The following is a 26,398-nucleotide window of genomic DNA, read 5'->3' on the forward strand; positions in this document are numbered from 1 at the left end:
ATATATATATATATACACATGTACATGCATATGATCTTTTTCCTATTTTTGTAATTGTGATAACATAAGATGAAATTTATATCAATATAATTGCTACACCATTTACTATGGACAAATATTCTTTGTCCCTCACACCAGTCTTACATGAGTTAATTAAGTCACTTTATACGTGCTTGTAGATGGAATAGAAATATACAGCTGGTTTAACAAATGTAGTTTTAATAACATTATATATATACTCCTATAATATTCCATGTCTTGAAAGAAATGTCAAAATAAAAATCTTTACATTTAAAAAAGAACAAAATTATCAGATAGAATGTAGTATACACCTTGCTGTTTTACAAAGGTTAAAATATTTTATGTTTGTTGTTACAGTCTGGACCATTTGGCAGTTATTTTTTATCTTTGCACTGAATTGGACTATACTACCATGCACACCAAAGAATGAAAATTATGTACATATTCCTATCACTATGTGTTTTTAGCAAAAGTAAAATAATGTTTAACATGTTAAAATAATTAGTTTGGGCATTTCATTATTAGATACTCATTCAGCCCTTTACATGTTAGTCAAACAATCACTATTACAACATACGTACTTCAGACACTAAACAACTAATTATGTATTCAAGGTTGAGGAAATAGCTACTATAGCTTTGTCAAATTTATCTGGCTTTTCTGGCAAGTTGATAAAGGGTTGATGAACATGAAAGAACGTTTAAATTAATAGACCAAGGTATAAGTACTTAATCTACTGGCATTATAAAATTTATGGAAAAATACTTTTATGAAAGGATTGTAGTTTTCTAACTTTTCCAAAATTCTCAATTCCATTATTAATGTTTCAAGGACTCTTCAGATCTGGAAATTGAGTTTGCAAACATCCAGATATTTCTAGGTCATAAAGAACCTATTATAACATAAGGAAAAGCCTATATTTTTTTTCCATAGAATAGCAAAGAGATATCAAGCTATTATACTCAGAGTCTGACAAACACAAAAAACCATGTGTTGTTACATTCCACATCACCATGTCCAATCAAAGAGATATCAAACTATAATACTCAGAGGCTGACAAACACAAGAAACCACATGTTGTTACATTCCACATCACCATGTCCAATCATGCTTTACCTGATGGTAAAGACTGAAATGTACACTTTAAGGTTAGTTGGTAAAACAGCAAACATTTAAAGTTCAAATACTGAGATAACGAGAATAACATAAAGCACAATAATTAGGTTATGAACTAAAACATTTAATAAAGAAAAATACAAGGGAAACTAAAGAGTAAAGGATTTTTAATGAATATGAATCACAAAAGGAATTTGAATTAAAAAATTTAATAATATATTAGAAACATACAGTTCTTACTTGTTAATGAATGGATTGTTCCGCGTTTTTCTAATCTTTTTTCAAAATCTATATTTGCTGGTGTTACATCTTGTCCGGCTTTGTCTGGAGAAAGTTCCAGAATTTGTAGTCTGCTGTTATTCCAGTCATTTTCGTCATCTTCATCGCTGAACCCTATCTCATGTTCTGCAGAAAGTTGCTTCTGAAGCTTTGTTTTCCGACGTGGTCGAGGATACTGATATGCCACTGATCGAGGATCCTCAACTATAAACAGAAATAAAATACATCAGTAACTGGTTTGGAACATTCTAACACCATATTTCTTAAGTAGGTTATATCTTTAAAATCACAAAAGTTTAGTGAAAAGAAAAACCACAAGGTTGTAATTACGCAAATGAGATATACAACAGCCATACTAGAGTTTGAAAAACAGACACTTTTATAGCGAAATGTAAAATTTGTGGATGTAAATATAGCAGCAATTTTACAAAAATCAGAATTATTACCATCATTCACATATCCTAAAAAAATATCAGAAAGCATCAATATAATATTTTTGTTCTGAAAAAATTATCTTTCACATTGATTTATTTAACGTTATCTTTATTGATGAAAACTATTATATAAATGATGTCTTTTTACCAAATCCTCAATACATTTTCAACTTTTTTTTTCCACCTGACTATATTTTTTCAAAAATGTAATTCCGAAGCAGAACAAACCATGGTGCCAAAATCACAAGGTGTTCATTGTAAACATATTAAGGTTTTTATCGATAAAATATGAATGTGAGATGAGCTACAATTAACAAATTGGACTGTCACTTATCATACTGATAACCAAAGCCTGAGGTATCCACATGTAAAACAAATACATCAACAAATGTAAGGATTAAACTTTGTTGGTTCAATATCTGAATGTCATATCAGTTGTTGTATCAGACCTGACATTGTTCAGGTTTTGATTATGATATTTTAAATTCAATACTTCACCACTGGATTATTTCATTATACTAAATTGTTTTTATCAAGTAATTAACTAAACCATCATGATTTATAAAAACATATTTCCACTTCTTCTTATAACTATCATAAATTAACATCATTTTCATTTGTAATCTAGCTATAAAAGGTACTGAAACTTTCATTCAGATCATACTTCAGACTGTGATACTACAGAAAACGATCTTGAAGCAAGGACATTCCAATTCAATGATAGACAATAAAATGCTAAATTTATTAATAAAAGTATATTTGATCAAATCTAAGATTAAATATAATTATTTAGAAAATTATTATCAGATAAAATAATACACAATCATCGACTAAGACACAGAAAAGCAGCATAGTTTGTAAAAAATGTTCCAAATATGAGATGAAAAAAGGGGGATTTGCACAATTGTTCCCAACTTTTCCAGATTTTTAAAGTTTTATCTGATTTCTAGATTTCTTTTGATATTTCCAAACTTCTCCAGGTTTTCTTCATGGCCATCCTGAAATCCCACACTGGTTCTTACTGTTAAACATCTGTCAACCAGTGATATATTGGAAGCTTCAATAGGTATTTAAAACTCAGTTATACACAGAATCCATAATGTCTAAAAGCAGTTTAATTTTTAATCTTGCACATGAGTCCCCCCCCCCCTATAAAAAAAAGACTTTTAGAATTCAAAGAGTCAGTGACTTCCTGACTCTTACCTTCCTCTGGGGAGCTAACTTGTTGATACATGGCACACCTGGATCGCAAAACATCTGATTCAACCCCTGGTTGTTCCATCTGGAAATTTAATGGAATATTTTTGTATTTAGTACACTATGCAATAGAAAACTTGAGTTTTTTTTAAAGAAATAGCTAATCAGTCAAGAATGAATTATATAGCTTAATATATTGTCTTTCAGCTTTATTACAATGTAATTACGTGACTGTAAAATTGAATCATCTACAAGTTACAATTTCTTCTGCTTACATGTTAACTGATACTTGCCTAGCTGACTAACTTAATTCCAGCATTGTTTCAACAAAACTTTTTCCTATATTTAAATATTTTTATGATGTTTATAAATATTAAGCTTCTACTGGATTCTTTATGAATTAATAGGTAGATGATTTGCAGACTTTTCAAAAAATAAATGTAGCAGTTTATTACAAAAATGAAAAACTATTTAATAGTTCCTCAAGCCAATTAAATTATGGACTAAAGTTCCATTTGTGAATTTTAAAAACATATAAACTGTACCAATATAGTAATAAATCTAAACCAGGCCTAATCTGGCTATTACAGATAACACCAAGAGCCGAGATTATTTTATGTAGTAACTTGCTAACAGTTTTTTGATAAATCATTTAGGGAGAGTATTCATGATGAGTACACTGGAATGGGTGGCAACTGCCTGTTGTATAAAACACAGAAGTGTAGAGGACAATCTTTCAAAAGTCTTCCGTCTTTCAAAACGTCATCCTCTACACTTGTGTTTTCTACAACAGGCAGTTGCTACCCATTCTAGTGTACTAATTGCTAACAGTTTCTGAAACACTATACATACTGACTAGCTAATTTTCAAAGAAATTTCTAACTTTTTAGATCTTCCTTTGCTATACTTCCAGGTTTACTAGTATTGTCCAATAAGTTCTATACTAGAAAACGATAGTACACTTAAATTTAATAAAAATATGTATATACCACAACACAAAGTTATTTTAACCAATTTTGTAACATGGACTTGCTTTTTGTTTAATTGAATCCCCCTTTATACTTTATGTATACAATGAGCTAAAGAACCAGGTTAGTAAGTGTCTGTGACTTGTTGGCAAAAAATTTCAAAAATAAACAACACACAGTCCACTTATTTTTAAGATTATATATATTAAAACAAGTCAAACGTATATACAAATATTTTTACACTGATGGTTATCACAATTGTATCTATAGAGTGTTAAATAATCATGTTTTTTTCAAAGTCCACATAGCTGGTTCAGTTACTTTAGAACACAGATTGACAATATGAATTATTCATCTCTACTCTGTTATTACAATACAATCTGAGATAAGTTCACTTTAAAAATCACCACTATACATTCTTTATGGCTAAATTTACAATCATACAGCCTAGATCTATCTTTCCAACTACATTTTTTTGCACGTATTTATACCCTGACAGAAGTCTAGAACATTACACACACACACTACTAGATATTATGATGCAATAATACTCAATTAAAACTACAAGAAAAACTAAGAATGTTCTAGTAATGTGATTAAATAATATAACAATCACCAATTAATAACTACTGAATTACACAATGTATGATTTGTAAACAGTTACATAAACAAACCTGTGACAAACTACTGCTTCTAAAAATAATTAAATTTACCATGCATGCTGTATAACCTATATAAGTCATAACACTTGCATTAAACTTAAACTGAAACAGTCGCGTACATCTAACAACTACATGAGAGGGAAAGCAACCAGTCAGCAGCAACTGCTACCCGAAGTAGTTACTCTTAGCCAAATAGTGGAATTTACTGCGACTATTTTAACATATCTAAAATTGAAAGTGTGAAGAAAATTTGGTAGCACATTTCTTGACCCTCAGAACCTTGGATCCAATCCCTAGTCTAATAAGCTAATCAACAGGCTATGCTCAGGCCTAATAAGTTCTTACAAAGGTGTTTAATGGATTTCAAGAATATTTGCAATCATATCTTTCAATACTATCATAAATGATTGACACATTTATAATATTCATATACCACTGTCAGTACACAGTATATGATATATGCACCAAATGAGTGACAGATAAATATACATAGAAAAATGATTACTTACATCTCTCAAAATAAAGGTTATTTCTAGATTGTTGGAGAAACTGTCACAGAATTCTGGAAACATCTGTAGAATATCTAATAAATCATCCCGCATAATCTTATGAAGATCACAATACGTCAAGGCACGTACATTGCAACTTGACTTGCCAACAGTTGAATAAGCACATGGGTTCTCTCCAAAAATATCATCTTTCCCTGCAGATTAAAATGGAACCAAAAAAAATGTTTAAGAAATAGTGATGCCTTTTTATAATTATATTTCACTGGTCTCTGTACAAGATTCATCTTTGTTTAACATAGGAAATAAGTACAAATAAAAATTATTTAATAAAAAAAATGGGCTTACACGAAGTTCATAAATTGCATACATTTTTTTACTGAAACTAGCTTTTTACACTTGTAGGAGTCATTATCAGCCTTAGTTAACAATGATGAAATATGTATAAACCATAGAAAACAATAGTGAATATGTCTGAAAAGAGCATTGTAGAGCAATGCTATTGTAACAATTGAAACAGAAATACATAAAAACTGAAATTTATTATATCTGTGAGAAAAAAATAAAGGACAAAAATTAATAATTTGCCAGAGAAAAAAATTTATATGAAATGATCAAGGCATACAGCAATCTTTGAATAAATTTTGTTGTGTCAAATATCCATATATTGTCAACAAAAACTGATTTATTCACAAACAGACAGTGTCATATGATAATTATAGCTGCATCGTAGTGATTATCTAGAAATGATATCATAATAAATGGAAAGAAATTCATCTCTTTTTTTTTATATTCTAGGTAAAAAATAAATTTTACACAAAATTTGTGCTTTCAATTGCTCAAAACTTATTTGATTTAATGGTAATAAAATTAAAATAAATTTTAAACAAACATATTGTTACTTATCTGCTTGTTTGTTAATTTCTGATATCAATTCTTTCCAAGGAACTTCAGTGATACAAGGCCTTTCTTAATTAAAAATAGTTTATTCTTTCTTGATACAACTTTTTGAATACACAGAATTTCCACAGTCACTTTAAACTTAACAACCTTTATAACACATGCTATAAATCACAGTGATTCACACACTTTACTTATGGTGCCTACTGTTCGCTTGACTCAATTATCTATCTCTGCTGGCTTTATTTGCCGGGCTTATCTACTAAAAATGAGGGTGCCTGGCAAACACTCGTACATTTGAGGGATTCCTCGATAAGTCATGATCCTTCAAGAAACTCCATGGCATCACGTGACTTCCACTGTCGTAACAATATACTCATCCACCTAAAACTTACAAGACACAAAATTTGTTTTATGTGACATGAGAATATTGAAGGTGAAGAGGAATATCTTTCATATTCAACAACTTGCATCCACACAAAATCACACAATGATAATTATCATGTTACCAATAAAGAAGAGTCGCCTCCTTTAAAAAGAGTAACCTCCATCAATACTGGAGGAGCTGAAGGCTCAGCTGAAACCACTGACTTGATGTCTAAGCCCCAAGGCCAATAGGTGAGACCATTGGTGATCTTTGAGAGAACATGCATGTTGGAGGCTTTAGGCAGCAAGAGGTCTCTTTTTGCTGGCTTCTCGTCATTAATAGTTAACCTCATAGTTGCTGGAACCCTGAGGTACATCACTCTTTGATCAAAATATAACTTTCCATTGCACCCATAGAAAGTTGGAGGATTCAGCTCACAACAGAAAAGAATATCATTGACTAGTTGGAGAACAAGATTGCCAGAAGTATCAAGAATTTGATTTTACATAGAAAATATGTTGATTGAAAATGCAATGAATTCCAACTGATCACAAGGTCAGCTAATAGGTTGAAAGGGGTTCTATTCACCTGGTTATGACCATTACTTCCCTCTAAAACTACCTAAGTTCAAAAGCTGAGTAATAAGGTTACCTTGGTCGAGCAACATTTTTACAAAGTTTGCATGTATTCATGCTCTAATCTCGTACAGAACATGTGTCCCTAGTGCCCATGAACTGACTCAGTCCACAAGCCTCATTAGGTTCATTTCACCAATACCCAGAGTTGCACAATATATGGCTCACGGACCAAATTTGGTCTGGCAGCTCATTTTGTATGGCCTGTGACACTAATTTATAGTGTGCAAAGTTGAAAGTTTTTTTTTAAAATTTGATGGAAATATTTTTATCTGTTATTAAATTTATGAGTTTCTGCATCACAATTTAATAGAAATTTTGTTAAATAGTCTATAGAGTTAGTAGAAAATGCAAAGGGCTCAAAAGGTTTTCAGAGGAAGAAATATTATGTCCCACCAAATCTCAATCACATCCAAAATTGGCCCTGACAAAAAATTGAGTAGTACACCCCTGTCAATATACCCTTTTAGCTTTGCTGCTCTCTGTGTGACAGTTGTCAGTATATTACTTTAAAACTAGATCCTACACATATATGCTGATTCAGATTAGGCAACTTTAACCTTTAGGTTTCACTGTTAGGATCTACTAATACTTTCATTTTCTTTTCTTTGGGAACTTTCTTCAGATACAATTGTAGTACTAGCTATGGTGTAATTTACAACGTTTCTCTATATGGATGTTAGTTTTCATGCACACACACACATACATTATAACCTGCATTTTCCTGCACTTAAACTGCTCCTTGTACTGAAATAATTTTAAGAAAATATTCAGCAAACATATATATGCTTTTCTAAATATTTAAAACTGCATGATTAGAAATATTTTAGCACACTCAAATAAAACACTAGGTACACTAAGTGTATATTTGTTTGTGAATTTCATATACTACTGATAATTTCAACAACTCAAACATTTTTATTGAATGCAATCAAACTATTTTGCATTACTCTTACCAAAAAAACCATAGGTAAAATTGTGTTTCACTCAGACATGGCATGAATCTCACCATTACTTTTATCCTTCCATGAAAATTTACTACTGGCCAAATATTACTGTTTCAAAATTAAAACATTCTGTCACCAGTAATAATAAAAAATTACATTTACACTGTATCTCCATATAGATATGTAATAACAGTTAACATCATATCTTAAAATGTCAACATCCAAATTAAATCCTTTTTTTCCATTCACAAGTGTTATACAACACTCATGGATACTTGATGTAATGATTTTAGATGTGTGTGGAGCCACATACATGTACTTATTCAGAATGTATGTTGTTGTATATATTTATCTCCATTACACAAATTAATAACATTCAAGAAATTGCTTCTAGCTCTAAATCAAATTACTTCAATTACTTTGTAACCATTTTGGTTGCTTTCCAAAAACTATTGTTGATAACTATCATCTGGTATAGTACTGCTTTCTATGAATCCTCAAACTTGTGCAATTTTTTTCTTTTCATGCATCAAGAAAGAAATAATCACTGACCAAATTCAACTGAATTATGACTTTGAAGCTAAAATTCTCATAAGTCAAGTTTAACTATTCATGCTGTAGCATATTTCACTACATACTTAAATGAAACACAACTCCCTCATTGCATGTGAAGTTATACACCTTTTAAGTGTACTGGCAAAAAAAGAGCTAGTGAACATTATGTAGTATTCTCTCTGAAGCTTTTACTACTCAGCTAAATCAGGTGAGCAATTCTTGTGTTTCACATCAGAGAAATCACTTGGTAGCTTCAAAAGAAAGGATCACAGAGCCCTTTCAACTGTGTTTTCAAACTCCTAGTTATCATCTTCAGGTGAATAAAATGTTGATGCACTGGGCATTACATCTACTGGCACCAGCAATCCTAAACAATGTTAATTAAGCAGTTATAACCCAACATTCTATGGGTTTCTCTTACTGAAACTCTGCTCAATAGCTTGGAAAGTAGGGATCATGAAGCCCTTTTGTTCCTGTTAATCTTACAATCAATACACTGTCCTAACTTCAGATGATCAAGTGGTAAACATACAATAAAGAAAATATGCTGTACCTTACAATATCACCCGATAGATCAGAATGCGAGGGTTGCAAGATCCTTTCAACTGAATTTTTAAACTCCTAGCTTTCATTTGCAGTTGTAAAAACTGGACATGAACTAGGTTTATATATACTGGCATCAGCTCTCCCAGTTATATGGTAGTCAATTAGAAATCACACAATATATTGCATAGATTGTATGATGAACATCACTTGATAAGTTAGAAAGCAAGGATCACCACTTCCCTTTAATCACTGGGTGTTCAACCTAATGATTGCCTTACCTGCTGATGATCATGTTTAATCCCATCAATATCAATTAGGAGGCTGTAAGCAGCAGCTCACTGTGAACAGCTAAACAGCTACTCTTCCTATTTACCCAAATACTTGATTAAATATAGCAGTAAACCATACAAATTCAGCATCAGGTATTATACTGCTTCTCCCTGAATCTGTTCTAATCATACAGTGACCTTCTGAACTGATTAAAAAACTGGTCCATACCTTTCTTGGCTGCATCCTTAAATTTTGGGAGAGAAATCTGCTTAGCTTTAGTCACAGGTACTTATGAAGGCATCACAAGCCTCTCATGCAGACTCTTGGCCCACATAAGGTTGAGATATCCTGTATCTCCAGTGAAATAAGGGCTCTCAGAGACCCTGATCTATTGTTGCAGAACAATAAAGTGTATTAGGCAGCTCTTTCATTGGTTCTGCTTGGTCCCAAGCTCCTCTGTGGGTCATACTCACATCAACAGTATACATTCTAGCTCAAGGAGACTCACCAATGCCTCATGACTCACTCACTTCCTCATTAGCATCTGACATCTCACCTGCTGGTCAGATAGCTTTGGTTGGCAGACAATATTCAGTAATGGTATTCAAGTCTCTCTTCAGTGTTTTTGGGTGGCCTTGACCCGAGTCTTGCTGATGTAAGACTGGAAGTCCTATACAGATCACCCCACCTGCTTTCAGGCTCATCAGACCCCACACCACTGTGACAATTTCCAGTTATTGTTTCCCTCACATTGAGGTCGATCATGTAGGGGGTGCAACAGATTCTGATACTTCTTTCCGTGTCTATGGCAGCAACAAGAAAAAGCCATGGATGTACTTTTGCAACATTGGCAAAAGTCCTATATTCAGGAGTGGACTTCTCCTAGACCTGATAACTCTCACAAATATCCACTTTCCCTTGGTGACCAAGTCCCCCACTTGTTTATAAGTCCTTTGAGTTGTAAAAATGCCATTTCCTCAAACAAAAAGCCTTTTTAGACTTTATAACACAAGAGTTCAAATAAGGGGAAATATACACTTCAGCAGATATAGCAAACTTAGCAATAATGATATCCTGTGATTGTGACACCAAAATTTGTTTTACCTATCCACTCCATGGTATATTTGATAGGTCCACTAGATTTATTCTAGATATCGATTATGGAGTAATACTGAATCTATTACTAACTGAGTCAATGTAAAATGAAGTAACAAGACTAGACAAACAAAGCATCATACAAAATGAAAAATCTTTATCAGAACATTAAACACAAACACAGTGTGTATGTGGGTACTTGCTGTTATTTTGTTATTTACATGGGACAGTCACCTTCACTGGATCATAGGACATACTGAAGACCAAATTCCAAACTACATTAACTTAATGATGTTCTAGACTAGTCTGATCAAATACAACATTCCTTAGGAGGTAACAGGTATTATCCATTCCAAGAGAAACAAAGGAACAAAGGTACCTTATGACAAAATCAATTTAATGAAACTTGTACATATATAGAACAAAGAATAAATTCAAAATACATACTATAATATTACTAGAAGATAGAAATGCATAGTATATTCAAAGATCACATCATCAAGTTTCAAACAAGAACATTAATAGCTGCTCTATGTGGATACTGTAAAAGTCAATTCTAATAATAATTGAGAGGAGAAAACTAACATGTTTTCCAAGTTTGAAATCAACCACTGACTTCAGAATAAGTAAGCCAGCTAAAAGAAAGAAACTACTAAGATTACAGAAAAACTGTTAATCACTAAACAAGGACCCATATTAAATAACTGAGCATTGGCAACACCTCTATACTGAAATTGTAGGTCTGCTTGTTGAGTAAAAACGCTTTCATACTGGTAACTGGATGTCCCTAAAAGTGTCATGATATATAGCTGCTAATATACAAACATAAATAAACATGTCATTTGATAAAAAAAAATTTTTAAAGCATTGGTTGAGATTGTTCTTTTTATTTATCTTCAGTTGGGTTAAAAAATTAACTTTTTTCTTTTTCTAGAACTAATTACAAAAATGAATAAAAATGTATTTTCTTTGTTTGTAATTAAGCACAAAGCTACACAAAGTGCTATTTGTGCTCTGCCCACCACGGGTATCAAAACCCGGATTCTAGCATTGTAAGTCTGCAGACATACCGCTATGCCACTAGGAGTGAATAAAAATGTAACCATATCAGGACCAAATGTAACTAACTCATCTACATTATATTCCTCATTGTGCCAGAAAAACACGTAGGTTCAAAAAGTCTTGATACAAAATGATAAAAACCCTATAACCCAAGTGCTTTCGAAAGGTGGACCTTTCTTCTTCAATTTGCCTCTGAAGAAGAAAGGTCCATCATTTAAAAGCACCCTGGTTATAGGGTTTTTATCATTTTATATTCCTCACTTATTAGTGGTGGAAGCAAACATATGAACTAAGCATAATTTATATAAAGAAATATTTTTATTAATCTTAAAAGTATAAAATCTGCTTAGTAAACAAGGGTAGTACTAATTTTTGTTCCAGCAGAATCAGTTCAGTATTAAATAAAGAAGAAATGACATAAATCTCTTTGGTGTTAAAATATCCAATCCAAAACAAATAAGAATAATGCTTAAACTGAAAGTTGGTAATAAATACATTCACAAATTTTCAATGTGATCATTTCAAGAAAATTATCATTTGCTAGTGTTCAAAAACATAATTAATGCATACACTTATCTACAGCTAGCAAATAATATTATCATAATATAAAACACAGAAATATAAACTCCTTTGTTAAAGAACAAGATTCTATATTTCCAAAATTTATTCAAACTTGCAAAAACTTTGCTTTGGTAGTCTTTGTATCTTGAACAGTACTTGAAAAAAAATAAAAAGTAGTTAAAGGTTGTTTAGTATCATCACGACTTGGGTTTTAACTGCTGACTTAACAAAACAATTCTAACATTTTGATAAACAATATTAATCATATAGGCCATATACTTTCAAATGTAAGAGAACTGCATGTAGTTATAAATTTTATTTCTTCATCATGCAACCATTGCTCAACTACTGCAGAAATTTACCTCTTAAGAGCTGAGCAATAGTCACATAACAAATAACATATAAACAGCTTTGTAAAAGTAGTTTTACCATGATCATATAACTGAAACTCATTTCATTCATTTGGGTTACCTAAAATGGCCATGACTATGTTATCTCTTAGTATCTCAATAGTTCCTCTTGATATAAAATATAAAGCAGTTAAGACATCTCCTCGATGAACTAAAATATCTCCAGATGGTGCATGAGTTGTCTTGAACTTCATGGACAGTGCTCGAAGACAACCTGGACTTGCTCCTTGGAATGCTTGGGTATTTTCTAAAAGGATTCGATTTAAGTGAAGACAGATGTCTGCTTGTAGACATTCGGGAAACCCCTTTAACACCTGTAGAGGATATTTTACATGCATGTCATAAATAAAACACAGATACTTTCATTACAATAAAATCAATATTTCAAATGGGAAATCATCATTTATAGGAAAATTTTGTGTATACACACACACACACACACACAATTCTATGCATAATACTACATAAAATGTAAGGACAACAAGGAACCTGTTGGTTCATCTAGGCAACCCCATCCACTAAACTAATCTTTAAATTAAAAAAACACACTAAAAGACAGCTCTTATCATTAAAATATTTATAACATCTTCCCTCAAACTTTCTTAAACTAACTGCATCCACCACATCTGAAGACAACCCAATTAAGACCAACGACCCTGTTACAAAAAATAAAGTTATCTTAGTTGTAGATGACTCCTACCAAACTTTATATTTGTGCCCCCTAGTCCTAACATTCTCACTATTAAGTAAAAGAAAAAGAATGCATCAACACTATCAATATTCCCTTAACAATTCTTAAATGCCTCAAATAAGATCCCTTCTAGCACTTCTTGTTTCATGAGAAAACAATTTCAGAGATCTTAAACTGTCCTTGAATGACAACCCTTATATTCGAAGTACCATCCTAGTGCCCCTCCTCTAAACCCTTTCCAACACCTCAATGTCATTCCTAAGGTAAGAAACCCAAGACTGAACACAATACTCCACATATGGCCTAACCAATGATTTATATAATGAAGTTATAATCTCTTTAGACTTGTATTCAATATTTCTGTAAATAAAATCTAAAATCCTATTTGCCCTGCCACTAGCAACAGCATATTGCTTTGTGTGGCTTAAAAGATTGATAAACCAGAACACCAAGATCCTTTTCTTTCATAACTCTGTTAAGCTTATTCCTATCAATAATTCAAAGTGTGATATTTTACATATATTATCTTGAATTGATTATAATTAAAAGCCATCTGCCATTTATTCACTCAACTCACCAAATAATCCAAATCCTTTTGTTAGGCAGTAGTAGCAACCTCATTACAGTTAGCAACCCCCAAAAATTTAATTTCATCAGCAAATTTAAATAATCTATTGAACATTCCTTCATCTATGTCATTGATGTAAATCAAAAAGAGCCAAAGTCCTAACACTGACCCCTGAGGTACCCCACTTGTGACATTAATCCAGTTTAACTGAACTCTATAACAGCTCTCTGCTTTCTTACTTCCAGCCAGTTTTCTATCCAATGAGCCAGCCTATCCCCTACACCTACAAAGACAATTTTTAACAAGCCTTTTATGTGGCTCCTACTAGAGAGTGAACAATCCAATACTTGGTAAATTTTGCTTCACAATGGTTGGAAGAGCCAACACTGGAGAGTCAAATAATACAAGAATCTAGTATTCAAAGAATTTAAATATAGATTTATTTTTCATATGTTGTACATATACAAATGTCATTCACTTCTCTTAGTATTAAGAGTATACTTTCAAAAGTATGCCAAATAAACAAATAACAATTAAATGTTACAATTAATATAGAATATTCTACAACAACAATATTCTTATTCTAAGGATTTGAAATGCAATGAATATACTAACAAATAAATACAACAATGAAAACATTTTATTTTACAAGCTCTTGAAACCTAGTTATAGGACCATGAGGTATGATTGTGTGCTAAGCAAAAAAACTGAGTGAAAAAATCACATAAAAAATGAAAGTGGGAAGAGATCAGTTATGATTAGCATCAATGTGTAAAATGTAATGTGGCTGTTTGAGTGAGCTGGTTATAGCTATAATGCTGAAATTAAAATCAAGACAGACTGAAAATACAAACTGTGTTGACATCAATGCCGTTTGTGTAGGACCAAGCATGCTGGAAATACTCCTCTAATCTTTGTCTGAGTGGGTTGGGAATCTGATGGAACTTTATGAACTCCTTTACACGGAGCAGTTGAGTGTGGTAACGGGCTGTCCCTGAGTACAGCCGCTGAATGATTGCAGAGACGTTACCAAATATACTAGCATACATCAGAGCTGTTGAAAAAAACAAACAAATGATACATTTCATATTTCCTTATTTTGCTGCTTTTGACAAATATTTTAAAACTATCCAACATTTTGTATAATCAAGTTGATAATCTGTAATGTTATTGAAAGTAAACAGTAGTATTAATGGCAAACAAAATAGATTTTAATAATTATATCTAGTATTTATGTAGGATAATTAAATGGCAGTAAGCTATAGACAGGTGACCAATTAAAATCAGAGAAAGAATATGAAAAGGGATGATTTCAAACTAGGGTTGTAAAGCTAGTCAGCTAGCATCTCATTCCACCAATGTCAATGTTTTTTTTTCATATTTATATGAATTATCTTGAAAAATAATAAGCAGAATATATAGAAATTTTAAATAACTCTCAGAATCAATTCCCTAATAGTATTACTTAGGTTTGACCAACATAAAAATTCTACTTAGATATCTTTCTCTCACAGCCTAGTTCTTCCAAGTAGACTAGACATAATGACAGTATGATGCTAAATGTGTTGTATTTTGAACATTACTTACATTTATATCATGATCATAAATAATAGTTACAAAAATTACACATACTTGGAACTTAATATTTCATTTTTTACTTTAAATTTTGACAATTGATGGTTGTGTTAGTGTGGTAGCTTAAATTATTTTCTTTCCATGGCTCAGATTTGAACATAAGACCTCTTGTATGGCAGGAGAGTGCTCTACTAACTAAACTAAAGTGTTATCCCCTAGCGATTTATAGTAAAACACTTTCTAACAATTCAAACTACCACATTATTCCCCCTCTCACAGACAAGGTTCATCCTTGGGCCTTATCTCAGGGTCATGTGACAGCCCCACATTTTATGTCAGTTTCTATGTGTGATCATCTCTTTTTTACATTTCAAGGCTCAAATTTGAAACTAATTTGAGACATCTTCTACACCAAGTGTGTGCTATACCAATTGAGCTAAATGGCTAACCGCCATAACTGTTGCTAGTAAGGCACTTTTTTTTAATAACACAGACTCCCTCAGTAGATTATTAATTTGACTAGTTACATTTCTCTGCAAGTGTGTGTTTATTTGTTGGGGATTTCTAGAAAGGAAATTTTATTGGATACATATTGAAATATTATTCTATAGAAAGAACAATTATGTTTTATTGGAATGTGACATGCAAAAGGCCAATGATAATTCCAGAGAAAGTGATGAGTTTTAGTGACATTAAGTATCTTGTATCAATTTTTAGATAATGTGGTGAGTTTTTTACTCACATTTTAATGACATTAAGTATCTTGTATCAAACATCAGACAATGAGATGGGTTTTGTACTGACATTTTTGTGATATTAATTATCTTGTACTAACTTTTAGACAGTTTGATGATCTCTGTACCAACATTTTAGTGACTTAAGTATATTGTACTAATCTTTAGACAGTGAGGTGAGTTTGTACTGATATTTTAATTTAATCAAGTATCTTACATCAACTTTTAGATAATGAGATGAGTTTTGCATTGGCATTTTATTGACATAAGTATCTTACATCCAACTTAATACAGTGAGGTGGGTCTTGTACTGACATTTTAAGGATATTATGTATCTAGTATGAACCTTTAGATAGTGAGGATGAATCTAAGTTTCAAATGGACAGCAACTGCCTGTTGTAGAAACCTACAAATGTAGAGGATGATGTTTCGAAAGTCTTCTGCCTTTCATCCTCAGATCAATATGTATATGGTGTAGTTTAGTCTTTATAGTATTCTAGTGGATTGTGGAGAGCATGTTACAATTGGTTGGTTAAAATACATTTCTGATTGGAGGAGAGACTTCAACCAATGACAGCCACAGTTTACTCACCTCTAATCTTGAATCTCTGTCTAATGAAGGTTTTATTGTGTTAATGTAAAACAATTCTTTAATTTTTCTTGTCTTCCAAAATTTGTCTGTGTCAATGATTCTAGCTTTTTTTCCCAGTTTATGTTGTGTCCAGTTGACATGGTGTGTTCAGCAATAGCTGAATTTTGTGTTTTCATGAGTCTTGTGCTGTCTTTATGTTCTTTTATTCTTGTTGCGAGTCTTCTTCCCATTTCTCCAATGTATGTTTTGTTGCAGGAACACAGAATTTCGTAAATGATGTTTTTCTGTTTTTTGTTGGTAGTTTTCTGTTTGTTCTACACCAGAATGGATCTTAGTGTTTTGTAAGATTTCCACCGGACGTCTATGTTGAATGCCTTAGCTTTTTGTTTCAGTTTTTCACTGACATTTTTCAGGTATGGGAAGCATATGGTTGTAGTGGTAGTGGTTTCTTTATTTTTCTTTTCTGTTGTGGTCTTCTTCAGGGAGTTCTTGATGAAGGAAGAGGTGTAATCATTCTGTTTAAAACACTGTATGATGTTTTGGCATTCTGTTTCGGTGGATGTGTTATCGCAAATGTTTTCTGTTCTCTTGTTTAGGCACTGGAGTTTGATTCTGATATTTTAGTGATATTAAATATCTTTTACCAACTTTTAGACAGTTAGGTGAGTTCTATATTGATATTTTAGTGACATCATGTATCTTGTATGAACCTTTAGACTACTAACATTTTGTTTCTGAATTTAAAAAATAAAATAAAGTCATGTCTAGTCATCTAAGTTCAAAAGCAATTTGCTGATTTTTACTCACCATCAATAGGTATGACAGTCAATGTTAAATCCCAAATACTGCTCATTTGGGTTTGTGATAGATGTGGACCATATGATAAAATATTTTACTAAACTCTTGCCTAATACATCCTGATATTCTGAAGGAGAGAATTCACAAAATATATCAATAAGGCCAAACTAAACCAATGAAAAATATATTATTTTTTTCTACGACTCCTTCTTGCTGCTACAGAATAAATCAGAGTATGCCTACTGAATCTGACAATAATATGAATGAAGATGATTTTAAGTTTTCATTACTTTACATTTCAAGTAAATCATCATTTCCTATTCTACGTAAGTCACCAAATGCCAGAAGTCTATATTTTATAGTATTTACTGATATCATGGATATATTTTGGTATGACTAGAAGAGAGTGCTTGATGTGCCTCTTTAAAGTTGATTCTTATAGAACCAACACCATTTTCCACACAACTGGAAATTCAAATTTACAAAACTTCTTTCAGAAGCTTTATCCAATCCACAAACCTCTTAACCACACCCAACTAGCAGGAAACCTTTCATTAATGCAAAGAAAATATATTTCCAGCAAAATATCAGTGTCCTAGATTCAGAAGTCCCTCATGTCTCCGTGGAATCTGATGGCTGAAGAAACATTTTTAGTGAAAGAGATGTCAGTTTTTGGTAATCAATCCTCAATCAATCTTTCATCCATTCATTCACCAGCATTGATGAGTCTTGACACATGGAAATTGCAATTTCAAAACATTATTATTGTACCATAACTATCAAATGTATTTCCTGTTGTGACAAATAATGCAGCAATATGAAAGCTGTCTGGGAAATGTTGATGAATGATGGTCCTCATTTTCAGTGCAATGACTGTGACCTCACTGTACCATATCTAATTTCATAATGATTAGTAATTTTCTAGACAGTTGGCTAATTTTAAAGCAAAGAAAGATTCATTTGGTTACAAAAACATGTGGGATGCTATCCCATGCTATGCAATCTAAACATCTCTCTTCCAGTTAATGTGTTATAAAAGCCTGTTTTTTTCATGTATTTTACCCATTATGGCTGACTTTCTTCTCTCTATCTAAATAGAACTACACTCTAAAACAAAAACCAGCTGAAGTTATTTATATTTCTGAAGTTGGTACCATCTATCATAACCTTCAGAAACTGATAAAGAGAATTGAGAAAAACAAGAGAAACAGTGCAGTGAGGAATAAATGAAAATAGAGAATGATATTCGTGAGGGAGATGCAATAAGTCTGGCTTAAGTCAATGTCTTTCTAGATGTTAATTTTTTTAATGATGTTTTGTTAAGTATAAAAAACAAAAACAACTAGAAAGTCATTGAGAGTGAAACCCCCCAATTCACAATTATTTTTATACTTTTTGGGGTAACCAACCTAATGTATACACCAAACAATTCCTCACCCTCAAAATTGTAGGGCTAGTTGTCAAGATCTTCTTTCTATCTCAATTTATTTTTAAGATTTGGTTGTTGTTTTTTAAATTCCAATTTACTACATTATAAGAAACGTGCTTGACATACAGTTAGACCTTGGCCTCTGAACTACATTCATCAAATTCTAGGGAGGACACTCCACCATTGTACCAAATTTAATCAAAATCAGATGAGATATTTTTGAGTTATATTATTCACATGCAGTTATACAGGAGTGAAACAATACTCCCACTGTGGAACTACAATACATATAAAATATCTTACTGTGTTTATTACTCTATTTGAAGTTAAGATATAAACTAAAAAAAATAAAAACTTCAATTTCAAAATAACAAATTATGATCTGAGATCAATCCAGCAAAAAAAAATCAAGAATATCTCTTGAAACTTTAAAATGTATACTTGTAAAAATAATAATAACAAATTATGCTTTTAATGCTTCCTGATATTTCTCTGACCTTAAGACAAAAACTGAAATCCATGTAACCCAAATTAACTTTTAGTTTTGAAATTAACAACTAATGCCTGACCATACATGACAGTATTTGGCCATTATATAAGCAGCTATTTTTATTTTTTTGCTAGTCATATACCTAACCCTAATTTCAACACTGAAGGCTTTTATTTTTATTACTACAAGCCAAGCTTTGAAAGATTTTGATATGTAACACCATTAAGTAAAACTGCATATTAATTTTTTTCACATAAGAATAAAATTCTTCAAAAACAAACCAAACCTTTTAAATGCTTATATAGGTTTCACAGTTGAGTGTACAAGTCAAAATTGTTCTTTTTCATTCCAGATGATGAGACAAACTACAAGTTATTCATTTACTGTCTATTGAAATGTATTTGTAAAAATTTTCTTTAAAGCAAGTTTTGAGTAATTCTGATTAAAACAAGCTACTTCTCTGCTGTTGAGCCATTGATATGCAAATAACATTAGCAGCTACTTTTTTGACTCCCTCAATTTATATTATAAACACTAAAGATGCAAATTTTACATCCAATATGCTTAAATGAAACAGAAAAAGGGTGTAGTAATTAAATTAAATCATAATTAGAACACTAGAGGACAGCATGGCTTGGTGTTTAATACTTTGGATTTGTAATCAAAAGGTGGTGGGAGGGAAGCTTGCTAATTCCTAGTTGTTGTGTCCTTGACCAAGATACTTTAACCCCTACCTGTTTTAGTTTACCTGGCTGTAAACTAAGAGCTGATAGCTGGGATTAACCTATGATGAGCTAGCATCCAAGGCCCACTGGGGGGGGGGGGGGGGGGAGGTGGGGGCTCATGGGGCCAAAGTTCCAGGGACTGTGACCAAGGAGGGCTAGGTAGAATGGAAAATAAGAAAAAAGGAAAGGAGAGAGAAAGATACACATATTGGTACTATTTTATACTTGATAAAAAGGTTGCACCTTTCATCACATCTGACAATATAATTGAAGGAGATAATGCAGCATGCACCACACAACCAGAAGAACTGATCGACATAAATTTCTTTTCAATGTAAGGTTTTACATCTTACTGATATGTATTTCAATGTTAAGATTCTTATCAAAGTTGTTTTCATGTCTTTTGTGTTATGCCAACTTTAAATGTTAATGGTAATGGTGGTTATAGTAGTGAAGGTGGTGTGGGAAAGAGGCACAGGTAAAAACAATAGGGTCAGGCTTGGTAAAGTAAAATTTGAAAGTGAGAAAAATTGTACCAAAACTTTGGTTGATAGGAGACATATGGGAGGTGGGGGCTGGGGTGGCAACAGAGCCTAAAATTTCTCTGATGGGCCTTGCTGGATATCTGTACCTGGGAAATGTGTCACCATTCTCATCTGCTTGTGTGATATGCAGGCATATCATAAGTTTTCTACCTGCTTTTAGTAATATAGCAAATTATAGAAACTTTCCACTTGTCTAATTTCCATGCACACCAGTTTCCTTCTTTTAGTTGTTTCATTTCTTTGTTCTCTATGTCTGATATTAACTATTCTGTCTGGAGGGGGGGGGTATTGGGGTATACTTTGTTTTAATGTTAGAAGGGTCAACAACTGCAATGTCCTTTGCTAGCTAAGTGGATGATGTCTGTATGTTACAACCAATGAATGCTGTGAGAGAACAACAGTCATGTGGTAATGCTTTCACAAGAGAATGGACATGAGCTTTCTTTTAAAACCAAAGTTTTTCTTATTGTAACTAGTTCATCTGCAGAGATGGAAAGCTGATGACCTACTTAATAATCCTGTAGAAGTTGAGTGTCCACTTGTTTTTGCAAGTACACATACTGCATTTTCTTTTTGTTTGATTGTATTAAAGTTGTGTTAATTTCCTCAATCCGGTCTACTCTTTTTCTTTTTCACACAGAAAACTCAGTCAAATTTTCAGATTCAGATCACTCACAAATTCCTGGTCACTGTACTCTTATTAAAGGACCTGTCTAATACTGTTTGGAAATTAATTTTACCTGAAAGTACCACTAGTGGACAGGAAGAAGAAATGTTGGTGCCATAACAATAGGATTTATTGTGGAGTTCCTGTTTCTGTTAGCATGTTTACTAGACCTAGCTTGATCATTTGAGTTCAATAAGTTTAAAGGAATACTTCTTAATTGAGAATGGCATATTCATAAATCAGAAGTACTTATGATCAAGATGGAAAGTTTATTGCTGGAGAAAGATGGCTGCAGGGTAGATGTGCCAAGTAAAAAAAGAAGCCCTCTCATGGATGTAGGACACTCGCCTATGATGCGAAAGCTCATGAAATGCCCAGTCTGAAACCACAGACTTCGGATTTGCTCATATCTGAAAATCTAGACCACTGGAGCAAACCAATAGTTCTGAGAATTGATCTCAGTGGAAAGGAAGCAAGGATGACTGAGAGTCATTGAAGAGGACTGTGCCTGATGAGCCCTAAACCATGTGGAGACATCGTTACAGGACTCCTATACTGTTACCAGTCAGAGCACCAAGGCTGCAGCCCTGGTCCAGACCACCAACAACTAGTGGAGAACTGATAGATGTGTTGCTGGTGTATGACCTCTATCTGTCAGAATTGTTTCTTCAGTAGGTGAGACAATGAGCACCCATCAATGAAAACTGTAAACCATAGGGTGATGTTCCCTTCAGGACTGAAAGCCAAACAGATAATTGCCTGAAATGGGTGTCCAATGTTTGATCCTGAGTTTAAATGGCCTGGCTCTTGATGTTGTTGAACACCTGGACAAAGAACAGTAGAAAGAATGGGAGAGAGTTGTGAACAACCTACACTGTCAATTTGACCCAGTGAAGAACTGGGCAATGTATCAAGATTAGTTCTAGACTCAGAAGAAGATCACTGCTAAGGAACTAGTCACCTATGTGGATGATCTGCACCAACTGCATGGGAAGGCCTGCTAGGCAATGGCATTCACAGATTGGGAGGAGATTCTGGTTGATAAGCTCATTGAAGGAATACCCAATGAGCCCAAGTGACAACACCTGTATGAGAAACATCTTCATCCTAACTGATGCAATTCCTATAGTGACACAGTTTTAAGTGGTAACTTTGGGGCAGCCATTTGTCAAGCAGCAAAGATAGCAGAATTATCAGTTTCATCTGACAGTTAAGTAGATGTCAGCCAACCCACAATCTCAGTACTTCGCCATTGGATCACCAAGTCCAGGATAGCCAGCAACAAGAAGTGAATGCTGTGGGTTTGGTTTGTGGTTTGTTGTGAATTTCGCACAAAGCTACACAAGGGCTATCTGTGCTAGCTGTCCCTAATTTAGAAGTGAAAGACTTGAGGGAAGGCAGCTAGTCATTACTACACACCGCCAACTCTTGGGTTACCCTTTTACCAACGAACAGTAGGATTGATCATTGCTTTATAATGCCCCCACAGCTGAAAGGGCGAGCATGTTTGGTGGGATGGGGGATTCGAACCCGCGACTCTCAGATTGCGAGTCGAGCTCCCTAACCATCTGGATGCTATAGCTGTGGGAAGTACTCCATAAAATGAACAGTCCAAGAAGTGTTCATTGGTCAGACGAGTTGTCACAAGACTAAGTATGTGCCAGTGAGTATACAAGGGCAAGAGATTGAGTTTCTAGAAGACACAGAAATGGCAAGAATCCTTGTGGATTTCACAATCTTTCAAGTCTTTTGAAGAAACTACTACTATGGCCAAATACAAATTCGTTCTGGAAAATGGTGATAGTCTAGACGTTAAAGGAGAGGTATATCTCTTTCTATGCCTAGGAAGTAATGCCTGCAGATTGAAAAAAGTCATTTCTGACCTAAACTCTGGAATTGGCATCTTTGGAATGTGTATATTGCAGAGCTTGTCCATCAGCTTTGCCTTTGTAATGTGGCTATAAAAGCCACACCAGAAATGAACTGTTTTGTGTCCAGACAGCAGGCAGCATTAGCTCAGACAATTATCTGTCTAATAAGGGATGATATCCTGGGTTGCTTTGTAATTATGAGCAATCAGCTATCGAATGGAATGCTGGAATGGTCATAGGTATGGTAAGCAAAGTGGATGTAGTTGACTCTAGCAGAAACACTGGGGTTGGATCTGTCACACTGCAGCTGAAAGCAAATAAATGGCTGCTAAAATATCTGAGGTCGTTGGTTGAGGATTGTGCTAACAGCCTATATCCAATGCAGTGAAAGCAATTCAGTGACTTGTATTCATGCCAATGTATATGTGGAACTAAATAGTCAACTGGGTTGAACTAGGCTGACCTAACACCATATAGACATAGGCGATGTCCAATAAAGCAACAGATATGCTGTTTTCTCAGGAACACTATGGAAATTGCAAGTGTTGAAATAAAGCAGATGCTGCAGGATGGAGGCTATCTGGTTGTCTCAGTTAGGGATTGTTAGGCTCTGTGTTAATTTTAGATGGGAACATGATAACTGATATTGACACCTTTCCTTTACCACAAACATATAAATGTCTGGATGATTTAGAAGGTTTCATTGGTTCAACACCCTGAACATAGTGTCCAGATTCTGGTGATTTGAACTGGATATCAAAAGCTGGTCTAACACTGCTTTTAGCACAGTAGATGGCTTGTATGAATTCCATGTCATGCCATCCAGTCTGTGTTTTACACCAGCTACTTTCAAGTGGCTTATGGTTGTTACACTAAAGGCACTACACTGTGAGATACCAAGGCTATATTAACAATGTTTTGATGTTAGGAGGCACTTTCGAATCTGAGCCTGAGACCCTGACAATGGTATGCCAGTGAATATGAAGAGCAGGCTGGAAACTGAAACCAGAAAAGTTTTGTCCATGCAAACAGAGGTGGAGTTTCTCGATCAAATTATAAGTAATGAAAAATGTCGATAGACCCAGCTAAGATAGCTATGGCGAGAGATTGGTCTTGACCCATAATAATGTGGGACATTTGAAGTTTCCTTGATTTGGGTCATATTACTAATGATTAATAGCTAACTTCTCGGAGATAGTGGTACCACTGTTGGCTCTCACAAAAGTGGGAATGCACTTTGGATGGAGTGAGAAAGATGATCATGCATTCCAATCCCTAAAGCCTGTTTTAGTGGATGCTTCAGTGTTGGTCTATCCAAACCAAGACCATAATATTCTATTGGACAACAGTGCCAGCAGCAACAGAGTCAGGTCAGTGTTACCACACTTGCAAGATGTAGTAGAATGTGTAATAACATACACTAGTCACATGATCCTGGCTCATGAATGCAGATACTGTACAACGAATAAAGAACTGCTTGTGGTGATCCTCATTAATTTGTGTGTTAAAAAGTTCACTATTATGGTGGACAATGCTTCAATGAAGTAATTAGTAAATTTTTAAAATCTGGAAGGGAGAATGGAACACTAGATAACAACATTGCAAAATATGATTTGCCTGGGTTCACAAAATGGAATTACAGATGGACTATCTCACAAAATGGTGAGACCACGTTCATTCATAGAATGTCCTGACCTTGGACATTATATGGGAATTGAAACCACGACAATTTTTACCATATCAAATACATTTCTGAGGCAGAAGCCTCCACTAGCAGATGGATGGCAAAATTAATTCTTCAGGAGCTCCTGGATGAGCAACTGAAGGACCCTGACCTAGAGTGTGCGATCCTTGTTGGATAACAAGGTCAAGCCCAAGTAGTGGAGGAGCACACTATGGGTGCATATAACCTGGGCACCTGTATAATCAGTTAAAATTACAAAAAGATGTGCTGTTCCATTGCCATCAACCCATGAGATATGATTTTCCAACACTTCTGCAACTAGTGGTTCCCTGAGCTATGTGGCAAGAAATTCTCTTGACTTTGCATAACACAAAGAATGGAAGGCACCAAGATTTAACCCACACTTGCACTAACATTCGATGACAGTTCTTTTGGCCATAAGAGAGTTGAGATGTTCAAATCAGCAATTCAGCTATAAGCCAACAGCATGAAAGTAACTTGAATCTATTTTGATTGGTGTATACCTGATACCCTAACAAGTTGGTCCTCTAGCATACGGGTTACAGCAGATGCAAGGTACACACAAATTGCATCCATATGTCCCATAGAAATCTTTAGTGTTGTTGCTTGATCAGGAATTTCAAGAAGAGTCCGACAATAATAAGGACATTGTCTTGAGTCATACTGACTCACCCGATGAGGAAGAGAAGCTGAAGAGGCTTATTTGGGGTCTATGACAAACCAAATGAGGAATCACTAGATGTGGAAGTGACTACAAGCTCTGACTAATGGATGGGGCACTGATATTGGCCTCACAATATATAGGTGGGGCTAATTGATCAGCACTAGCTAAAAGTAATTAGTTTGAACAACAAGCTTTCCGAGATATGAGGTAGCAAAGTCTGACAGAGTGTAAAGGATTCATTTTGACCGGATACTGGATGTTGAAGTTGTGGCAGTTGCAATGATAGTTTTTTTTTTTTTAAAGATGGGTAGTTTCTATTCAGGTGGTTTGAAGAAGGTGCAGGTAGTAGTATTGTTGCTTGGTATTGCTTTCATGTTTTCTGCATGTTTCTTTCTTGTCATATGACTGCACAAAGTTGCTTTTCCCATGCTGCTGATGTCAAATGAACCTTGGCATAGTTTACATCTTGCTTTTTTAGGGTGTGAATCCATTTCTAATCGTTCATGGTAGTTTTGATTTGAAAACTAACTTGTTTTAAAATTACATTGGCTTGGCATTTTGCAAACCTGTGAGGAAATGGAAATAAAAATTTAATTCACAATACAAACAATGTTTATTTGATTATTTTATATTGGCCTTTTGACATTATATTCAGTACTGAAATATATTAAATTATTGTTACATCTCTGGTCATTGGTTAATTTTTCGTAGAACTTCTTTCCGAAGACCTTCAGCGATATAAGTCCTTTCTCAAATAAAACTAGTTTATTCTTTTTCAATTCAACTTTGCAATACACTTAATTTCCACAGTCC

General features: G+C 33.7%; 1 protein-coding gene across 1 annotated transcript in view; it reads right to left on the reverse strand.

Moving 5' to 3' along the window:
- LOC111089144 (potassium voltage-gated channel subfamily H member 5-like) overlaps positions 1 to 24,028 on the reverse strand; it is a 46,329-nt gene extending 22,301 nt beyond the window's left edge. The window contains exons 1-6 of the mRNA XM_022401060.1: positions 23,881 to 24,028; positions 14,645 to 14,844; positions 12,593 to 12,845; positions 5,187 to 5,380; positions 3,054 to 3,132; positions 1,378 to 1,620 (exon numbers count right to left, since the gene is read on the reverse strand). Coding sequence (XP_022256768.1) covers positions 1,378 to 1,620; positions 3,054 to 3,132; positions 5,187 to 5,380; positions 12,593 to 12,845; positions 14,645 to 14,844; positions 23,881 to 24,028 — 1,117 coding nt within the window. The remainder of the gene's footprint in view (positions 1 to 1,377; positions 1,621 to 3,053; positions 3,133 to 5,186; positions 5,381 to 12,592; positions 12,846 to 14,644; positions 14,845 to 23,880) is intronic.
- Positions 24,029 to 26,398: the final 2,370 nt, after the last annotated feature.

The sequence above is a fragment of the Limulus polyphemus genome, unplaced genomic scaffold (genome assembly GCF_000517525.1).
Source record: "Limulus polyphemus unplaced genomic scaffold, Limulus_polyphemus-2.1.2 Scaffold5367, whole genome shotgun sequence".
NCBI lineage: Eukaryota > Metazoa > Arthropoda > Merostomata > Xiphosura > Limulidae > Limulus > Limulus polyphemus.